This window comes from Charadrius vociferus, unplaced genomic scaffold, assembly GCF_000708025.1.
Source record: "Charadrius vociferus isolate BGI_N301 unplaced genomic scaffold, ASM70802v2 scaffold39, whole genome shotgun sequence".
NCBI classification, from domain to species: domain Eukaryota; kingdom Metazoa; phylum Chordata; class Aves; order Charadriiformes; family Charadriidae; genus Charadrius; species Charadrius vociferus.
Window position 1 is genome coordinate 6680445 of NW_009650188.1, and position 9362 is coordinate 6689806.

At 45.6% G+C, this 9362-nt stretch overlaps 1 protein-coding gene across 1 annotated transcript in view; it reads left to right on the forward strand.

The window, feature by feature from the left end:
• Positions 1-9362, forward strand: part of LAMC1 (laminin, gamma 1 (formerly LAMB2)) — a 60534-nt gene that overhangs the window by 49212 nt on the left and 1960 nt on the right. Inside the window, exons 16-27 of the mRNA XM_009892946.1 lie at positions 381-523; positions 1254-1432; positions 1593-1749; positions 3789-3994; positions 4415-4494; positions 4913-5050; positions 5248-5392; positions 5979-6128; positions 6543-6657; positions 7009-7208; positions 7439-7597; positions 8135-8234. Coding sequence (XP_009891248.1) covers positions 381-523; positions 1254-1432; positions 1593-1749; positions 3789-3994; positions 4415-4494; positions 4913-5050; positions 5248-5392; positions 5979-6128; positions 6543-6657; positions 7009-7208; positions 7439-7597; positions 8135-8234 — 1772 coding nt within the window. The remainder of the gene's footprint in view (positions 1-380; positions 524-1253; positions 1433-1592; positions 1750-3788; positions 3995-4414; positions 4495-4912; positions 5051-5247; positions 5393-5978; positions 6129-6542; positions 6658-7008; positions 7209-7438; positions 7598-8134; positions 8235-9362) is intronic.

Below are 9362 nucleotides of genomic sequence, written 5' to 3' on the forward strand. Positions count from 1 at the left end.
CTTACCTTGTGCAGGAATGTTCTACTTGTTGCAAGTAACTGGTGTGTCTCGCAAGGAGCAGCTATGAAGGCTGTACAAAAAGCCTGACTTATAAATAGCTTTATAAATAGCTTTAAATCAGGGTTTTAAATAGAAAAGTGCCACATGACTGCATGTTCTTTGGTAGCAGTGGCTTGTGGGTTCCTTTTTTTAGTGCAGGCACCAAGTGACCTTGCACGGGTTAAAGGCTCAGCGCCTTGCCTCTTGCATCTGCACAGCAAGAAAAGCGACTTTTGGCAAATGGAAACATTGAGCTGTGCTCGCTAGGGCTCCTTCAGAGAGGCACTTCACCCGTGCCTCCACTCTGTGTCACTGCCTGACATGTGGCTGCTTTCCCCCAGGTGTAACTGCCACGCGCTGGGCTCCACCAATGGCCAGTGTGACATCCGAAACGGGCAGTGCGAGTGCCAGCCTGGCGTCGCTGGTCAGCGTTGTGACAGATGTGAGGTCAACCACTTTGGCTTTGGCTCTGAAGGTTGTAAACGTAAGTCTGAGAGGCTGGAGCGAGGCAGATGGGAACGATGTTGCATAGCCAGCCTTGCCTTTGCTTTCCTCCTGTCTTTGGGAAGGTACTTTCTCACTTTGCTTTTCATCACAGCAGAAGTTGGCACTTTTATGTCCCCATCTAACATGGTGAAATTTGATCTCTGTACAATAGCTTATCCCCTTTTTCTTTCATTATTTTTTTTAATTGGGGGTAGGAAGAACTCCAGCTTATTAGATACCCCCTTCTCTCTGGTGTAAATACATTCTCTGAGTCTTGTCCTGCAGTAGTCCCGTTTCCTAATGTTAAATCTCTGCACAGCCACTCTGCAGATGGCCTGAATATACAGATTCTGTCTTGAGGAGCAACAGATCTTGTAAACATGGTTGAAAACCAGGATGATCCAAACTTTCCTCCTCAATATCCCTGCCTGTAAAAAGCAGAAAAATTAACTGCAGTTGGTTACAATGAAACGGGGTAGAAAATTATAATGCTTTGTGGGAGAGGCAATAGCAACTCTGTGAACACATGCAATGAATGTTGTGTCTGGCTAGACAGAGTGCCCTGCTGTGTGTAGAAGCTCCCCGATCAGGAGCGGGGCTCCAGCTGTGGGTTTGTGTCCTGTTGCTCTTACAGATGTTTTAGGGTATAGAGGGTATGCTCTCGCCCTGTGGGTTTTAGGGTATTTCTGCCTCTCCTCCAGTCTGACTGAGGTTTAACTTTACTGTAGCCTGCGACTGTGATCCTGAGGGTTCGCGCTCCTTGCAGTGCCGGGAGAACGGTCGTTGCGAGTGCAAGGAAGGCTTCGTGGGGAGCCGCTGCGACCAGTGTGAAGAGAACTATTTCTACAACCGCTCGTGGCCAGGCTGCCAAGAGTGTCCGGCCTGTTACAGATTAGTGAAAGATAAGGTAAGGCCACAAACGCCACTGTTGGTACCACTGGAGACAGTGGCACGTGTCCACTTGTGGAGTAGCTTTTATGCCCGTGGCTGGCTGATGCTTGCTGAAAGCAGAGAGGTTCAAGGTGCTTTTCTCTGTGTTGTAGCTGTGCTCTGTCCCTCTCGTATAGGTGGCGGAGCAGCGAGAGAGGTTGCAGGAGCTGGAAAATCTTATAGCAAATCTGGGTACAGGAGGAGAAACTGTTACTGATCAAGCCTTTGAAGAGAGGTTGAAGCAGGCAGAAAGAGATGTTATGGACTTGCTCCAGGAAGCACAAAACAGCAAAGGTGAGTTGACCTGATCAGGTATGGACCAATGTGAAATGAGCTCTTTACTTGATGTTCCTGTTCCCTTTGAACACAGCATGTTTTATTTGAAGCCTGTGCTGTGCATCAGGACAGACAGCTATTTCAGATAGCACTGAGACAGTGTACGTTATTATCAAAACAATGGTGGCTGTGCTTTTATCCCTGTTGTTCTCCCAGTGGTCTCTGTTGTACATGCAAAGTAAATATCTGCCTCTGGCTGTGTACAGATATAAGTGTTTTATGTTACCCTCTTCTCCAGATGCAAAGGAGGTTTTTATTTGTTAAACAAGCAGAAGACTTCCCAATATATGTATTTATTATTCTTATAAATTTGCTCAGACGTCTTGGGATAAAGCAGTTCTTGTTGGCATATCATCAGCGATCAGAACGAAGTCTTCAAAATCCTCCTGGCAAGCTTAATTATCCCACCATAAAGCATATAATGTTCTGAAATGTGCTGTTGTGGTGTTCTGTAGCTATTTTTTCCTGTTAAACTCTCCTTCAAATTGATTCTTGTACTGTCACCTCTACCATTGGATGTCTGTGAGCAGGAAGTTAAGCAATGTGACACTGTCACTTGTTTTTTTTTGGGGGGGGAAGCTGACACACATCTAATGCATTTGCTTAGGAGGATTCCTGCCAGTGTGAATGATCACTGAATGAAGCTCTTCTCAGTTTTTGCTGAGGTAGCTTTATGCTGCCTGCTAGGCATCTGTGCTGAGATAATAGTCCCATGTGGAGGGATAGGAGGGTGAGGATTGGAGAAAGGTGAGGGAATGGCTTGAGTTTTGTGGTGGTATTTTTCATCTTTCTTTCCACCTCTTAGAACCATAGAATCACTTAAGTTGGAAAAGACCCTTAAGATCATCAAATCAACCTAACATTACCGAGTCCACTGCTAAACCATGTCCCTAAGCACCACATCTACACATCTTTTAAATCCCTCCAGGAATGGCGACTCCGCCGCTTCCCTGGGCAGCCTATTCCAGCTTGGTAACCCTTTTGGTGAAGAAATTTTTCCTAATATCCAATCTAAACTTTCCCTGGAGCAACTTGAGGCTGTTTCCTCTCATCCTATCACTTGCTACTTGGGATAAGTGCCCAAGCCCCGCTTCTCTACAACCTCCTTTCAGGTAGTTGTAGAGAGCGATAAGGTCTCCCCTCAGCCTCCTTTTCTCTAGACTAAACAACTCCAGTTCCTTCAGCTGCGCCTCATAAGACTTGTGCTCTAGACCCTTCACGAGCTTTGTCGCTCTTCCCTAACTAAGAGGCAAGTTAAATGCAACAAAAACTTCCCTTGCAACATCTGTGCACACCTGTAGCATTTATTTGTGGTTTTCTACTTGTAGTAGTTTGTAGCATGTTTTTTGAAATATGTCAAATGTTCATGTTCAATGCTTAAGATGTGCTGCAAGAGTTACCTGGTGGTCCAGAGATTTGAGGAAGTTTGAGGGGGCTCACAGGTCCTACAGATTGGAGAACCAAGGCTCTAACCTGCTAGTTTTTGTCATCCCTTTCGTCTGGCGGGGCGGAGTTTGGGGTGGGTTTACTATTCTGCACATTTTCTAGCTGCTGCATATGGAGACTGTCTGCCTTGGGAATAGCCACCATTGCCCAAAGTGGGCAAAAACATACAGTCCCACTATTCCTTCACCTCTGCTTACCTTCTAGGAGTTAAGCTAAAGAGAATTCAGAAAGCAGGTGTTACAGAGGAGCAGCTCTGTTGTCTTTTTTAAAGTTAGAGGTGAAACATGATTCTGAACACAAAATCCCCCATCTGAATCGGTTCCAACACCCAGCAGGATTGTCCTATTAGTAGTCAATGACTTTTTATTTCTCATATTTGGTGCATATTCTGATCATGACTTTGATCTCCAGCTGACTTATGAAATGGCTTTGCTGGTCCCCTGTCAATAGGGGATTAACCTACCAACGTGTTGCCTGTAGTGGTACGCTGCTGCTCCAGCTTCTTGTCCTGCTGTAATTAATTTTGCTTCCTCTCATATCATGTGTTTCAGATGTAGATCAGGGCCTCATGGATCGTCTCAAAGACATCAACAGCACACTAGCAAGTCAGCTCAACAGGCTGAGGAACATCCAGGGCACAGTGCGGGAGACAGAGAACCTGGCGGAGCAAGCCAGGGTGCGGGTGGAGGACACAGAGGACCTGATCAGCTTAGCTTCTGATATGCTTGAGAAGGCAAAGATGGCAGCTGACAACGTGGTGAGTGTGCTGCCAAGATCCCATATGGTTAGGAGAGGGCCTTTCCTTTCTGTGCCCTGTGGTGTGTTTCTCTGCTTGTTCTCTTTCTCATATGGCAAATTTGCTATGGAAATACCTTCTCCCCTACTCAAGATCATGGGAAATAAATGAAGGAAGATCACCAGTATCTGTCATAGATTGTGTCTTAGCCCCTGATCAAAGAAACCGACTTAAGAATCCCTACATAAATATCAGAACCTTTGTTTTTAAGGGATAACCAGTGGTGGAAAACTGCATGGGCTTAAGAAAAAAAATATACCAAAGTCGGAAGTAGGTTAGACGCATCTCTAAGCATTTAGATCATGACAATAAATATTTAAAGCAAAGATGAATAAAAGATGAAAAAAGACCTTTAAGATTTTTTTCTTTCTTTTATTCCAGTCCATTACACCTCCGGAGTCAAGCGGGGACCCTAACAACATGACTCTATTGGCAGAAGAGGCCCGTAAACTGGCTGAAAGGTAGGCTATGGCAAGACACACTCTTCATGGGCCCGCATTAGGGACCTGCTCTTCTCTACAAGGGGGAGGCAAAATGTAAATTGTTGATACAAAACATATGCCCTTTGCTGAACAAGAGACTGGCACTGTGCGTGCATGCCTATGTATCGCTGAGGGCAAATGCTAAACATGCGAGTAAGGAACGTATACAACCATCTCAGTGCCTTTCAGCTGATCTCATGGGCACTGCTGGAGTGATGCTTTGGCTGTAGAGATGGTCTCAAACAATATCTTCCATTGCAAATGTTTCAGCATCTTCCATATGCAAAATCTGGGTGAAGGAAGGAAAAAGTAAGAGAGAATAAAATCTGGAACTGAGGATAGAAACCACTGGCTAATAATACTAACGGTGTTATTTTTCCTCTGTAATCTTGTCCAGACACAAAAAAGAAGCTGATGAGATTGTTCGCATAGCCAAGGCAGCAAATGATACTTCCACAGAAGCATATCAACTGCTGCTGAAGACCCTAGCTGGAGAAAACCAAACTGCAAATGATATTGATGAGCTCAACCAGAAGTGAGTCAGTAACATAAAATTGTTTGCATTTCCTGGGTTTAGAGCAGTGCTTAAAACTAAGTCACCTTGTGTAGCATTGTATGCTTTGGGTTTTATGGGAGTTGTCTTTCAATTTCTTAGCCTCTCTCCTCTCTTAGTAAGTTCGATTCTACAAAAAAAAAAAATAGTAGCGTAACTGGATCCTTGGGGTTTTTCAGGTATAATCAAGCAAGGAACATTTCTCGAGACCTAGAGAAACAGGCCAACAAGGTGCTTGCAGAGGCAGAGGAAGCTGGAAACAAAGCCCTACAGATCTACGCTAATCTCACGAGTCTGCCTACCGTGGATTCCACGGGGCTAGAGGTATGTGCCAGAAGCATCACGCGCAGTTTTCTAAAGGTCACTGAGGACAAGCATTATAGCAGTGTGCTAGGTTGTTGACATACCTTGCATGTGCTCTGCTAAGGTTTCTCTGCATAAGAACAGTCTGTGGAATTTTTGCCCATCTTAGGCATAATCCAGACTTGTGCATTTCAGCTTTTATGCAGGAGGCTTGCATGCAGGAAACTAAATATGTAAACCCTCACCTCCTCCAATCTCTGAAGGACCAAAAACCAGTGAAATGTTTGCCAAACATCTTGCCTTGAACAGAGAAGTGCAGAAATTTCGGTTCACTCTGAAGCCTGCAGAGCTGCTCCCTCTCCTGCGCTCACTGTAATGCAGTAGATTTTCTTGCACACGGAACTGTTTGCAACCTCTGTCCTTCATTGCACTGACCTTCATGGTATTCAGAGCTTTGAAGGCAAAGTTACAACTGTAGTTGTAAGAGATGGGAACCCATCGTAGCTTCTGCCTGTTTGACTGTTAAAAACCACACTGTGTTTTGCCACCTGTTCAGAAATTCTTTAACATTGAGGAATCTGCATTTGTTTCTGATTTCCATCTGCAGAATGAAGCAAATAAGATCAAGAAGGAAGCGGAGGAGTTAGATCAGCTAATTGCCAGGAAGCTGAAAGATTATGAGGACTTGAGAGAAGACATGAAAGGAAAGGAGCTAGAAGTAAAGAACCTCTTGGAGAAAGGGAAGACAGAGCAGCAGGTCAGTTCTGTTTTGTGCAGGCTTTTGTTCCCTGGAAAAAAACAAAGGCAAACAAGTAGCTGGCCATGTATGAAAGGTTTGGTCTTATTCAGTCTTATCTTAGCACTGTTTATTACTTACAAGAATACTAAAGAATGGTCCCAGAAAGGACATGCAAAAGGCTGGTAAAAGCAATGGCATTGAGGCTACTTGGGGGAATGGGGGATGTTTGCCAGATGTAGTGTCATCTTTGTATTCAGAACAGTATTCCAAAAGTACCAAAATTCACCTGGTTTTGGAGGAAGCATTGCCACTCAGGGATGAACGCTGTTCCGTATGGTGTTGGTGTTTCAGGCTGAGCAATCCTTTTTGATAGACGTAGATGGTCATCCTTCGAAAGGTAAGAATATGTTGATGTATGTCATATCTCCTTAGACTGCAGACCAGCTCTTGGCTCGAGCAGATGCAGCGAAAGCCCTGGCTGAAGAAGCTGCTCGGAAGGGCAATGGCACACTACAGGAGGCTAATACCATTCTCAGCAACCTGAAAGGTAAAGAGAAAGCGCTTGCGGTGAATCCTTCAATTCCTGCATGACAAATCACTTGGCTGTAGGGTATCTTGGTTAAACAGGCCAAGCTATTGCCAGTACCTAAGTGTTGGGTGGGTTCTTTTGGCTATTTTTTTCTTCAAATTAAAAAATACAAATGTTTTCAGTGACTAGAAATCTCCCTTTGTTTCAGTTCCCTATTTAGTGTCAGAAGATTTGTAACAGGGAGAGCTGCAAGCATATACTCCCCGTGCCCCAGAATGTCAAGGTGGCAAAGCCTGGGTAGCTTGGTCAAAGAAGCATCCCAAGGCTCTTCTGGAGCAAGCGATAAGAATCTGTTTTGCCCTTTCTTAGATTTTGATAAGCGGGTGAATGATAACAAGACAGCGGCAGAGGAGGCGCTGAAAAAGATTCCTGCCATTACCCAGACTATTGCTGAAGCCAACAATAAGACACGCCAGGCAGAGCTGGCACTTGGCAATGCTGCTGCTGATGCCCGTGAAGCCAAGACTAAAGCAGATGATGCTGAGAAAATCGCTGGTTCTGTTCAGAAAGTGAGTCCTTTGCAGTTCTGAAGCCACCCTCCTTGAGATATTGGTGTGTAACTGTGTAAACTCCTCTGTTCCAGTATGTCATGGTGAACCCCACATGCTTTCTGCTGTATTCCCCACCAGGGAATGCAAAACGTGGCATGATAGGAAATCGGTACATTTTGATGAAAAGGATTGAAGAAGTTCTGCACCTTCACCACCTTTTTCCATCCTGTTCCTCTTGTTGGCTGTAGAGTGCAGCTGCTACCAAAGCTGAAGCTGACAAGACTTTCGCTGATGTGACGGGGTTGGCCAGAGAAGTGGATGACATGATGAAGCAACTACAGGATGCAGAAAAAGAACTGAAGCGGAAGCAGGATGATGCTGAGCAGGATATGATGATGGCAGGCAGGGTAAGTAATGCTGGCAGGTGGCAGCAGTGGCAAGAAGGTGCCTTCTCCCTGCCGTCCTGGCAATGCAAGCTTTTTTCCCCACTCTCCTCCTGCAAAGACAGCACTGGGTCCAGCCAGTATTCAGTCTCTTCGAAGTTTTAAGTGGGACTGAAAACACGAGACTAGCAAAGGAGCTCCTCTGGTGGCATTAGCATAGGTTCCCTGCTGGAATTTGAGAGCTGGTTTTCTTAATGCAACACTTCCCTTTTATTTTAACTGAAACCTGACTGCAACCGTATTGACTCTTTTCTGACTTTTCATGCAAAATCCTGCTTGGCTATCAGGGACCCCCATCCTAAAATAATCAGAAAACTGATTATTTGAAGGCTGTCAGTCTTTGCCAGCGCTGTGATAAGGATCTGCAGGGGTGTTATCCTGGAGAGAGGTGCCAGGGATGTGTGTGACTAACTGCTGGGGCAGATGTGAAAAGGAGAGGAGACGGTTTCATAATCCCTATAGCTTTATATTTTTTTTTTTTTTTTTTTTTATACCATGCAGGCCTCACAGGCTGCCCAGGAGGCAGAAGACAATGCAAGAAAAGCAAAGAACTCTGTGAACAGCTTGCTCGCTGTCATTAACAACCTGCTGGATCAATTAGGTAAAACTGTCCTTAATGTGCCTTATGCCTTTGAATGTTTCAGCCCCCTGAAAAAGCTCAGGTGGAAGAAGGGAGTTTACAATAGGTGGAAGAAGGGGTTGACGGCTTGGGACGAGTGTAAAAATGCTGTCAGGGTATGCAGGGATGAAACAAGGAAGGCCAAGGCAGCCTTGGAATTGAACCTGGCGAGGGATGTCAAGGCCAATAGGAAGGGTTTCTTTAAGTACACAGGAGACAAAAGGAAAACCAGGCAAAATGTGGGCCCTCTGTTGAACGAGACAGGTCCCATGGTGACAGATGATGCAGAGAAGGCGGAGTTACTGACTGCCTTCTTTGCTTCTGTCTTCACTGCTCGGCCCAGTCCTTGGGAGTTCTAGACTTTGCAGGTAACAGAGAAAGTCTGGAGGAAGCAAGACTTTCCGTTGGTTGATGAGGAGCAAGTTAGAGATCAGTTAAGTAAACTTGATATCCACAAGTCCATGGGGCCTGATGGGATGCACCCGCGAGTGCTGAGGGAGCTGGGGGAAGTCATTGCTGGGCCGCTCTCCATCATCTTTGAAAGGTTCTGGAGAACAGGTGAGGTGCCTGAGGACTGGAGGAAAGCCAGTGTCACTCCAGTCTTCAAAAAGGGCAAGGAGGATGACCTGGGAAACTACAGGCCAGTCAGCCTCACCTCCATCCCTGGAAAGATGAAACAGCTTGTTCTGGGTGTCATCTCAAAGCATCTGGAAGAAAAGGTTATCAGAAGTAGTCAACATGGATTCACCAAGGGGAAGTCATGTCTGACTAATCTGATAGCCTTCTGTGATGGCGTGACTAGATGGGTGGATGAGGAGAGGGCAGTGGATGTTGTCTACCTTGACTTCAGCAAGGCTTTTGACACTGTCCCCCACATCATCCTCACAGGCAAGCTTAGGAAGTGTGGGTTAGATGAATGGACAGTGGGGTGGATTGAACAGTGGCTGGCAGATACTGCTCAGAGGGTTGGGGTTAGTGGTGCAGTCTAGTTGGAGGTCAGTAACGCGTGGTGTCCCTCAGGGGTCAGTACTGGGTCCTGTTCAATATATTCATCAATGACCTGGATGAAGGGATAGAGTGTACCATCAGCAAGTTTGCTGATGACACAAA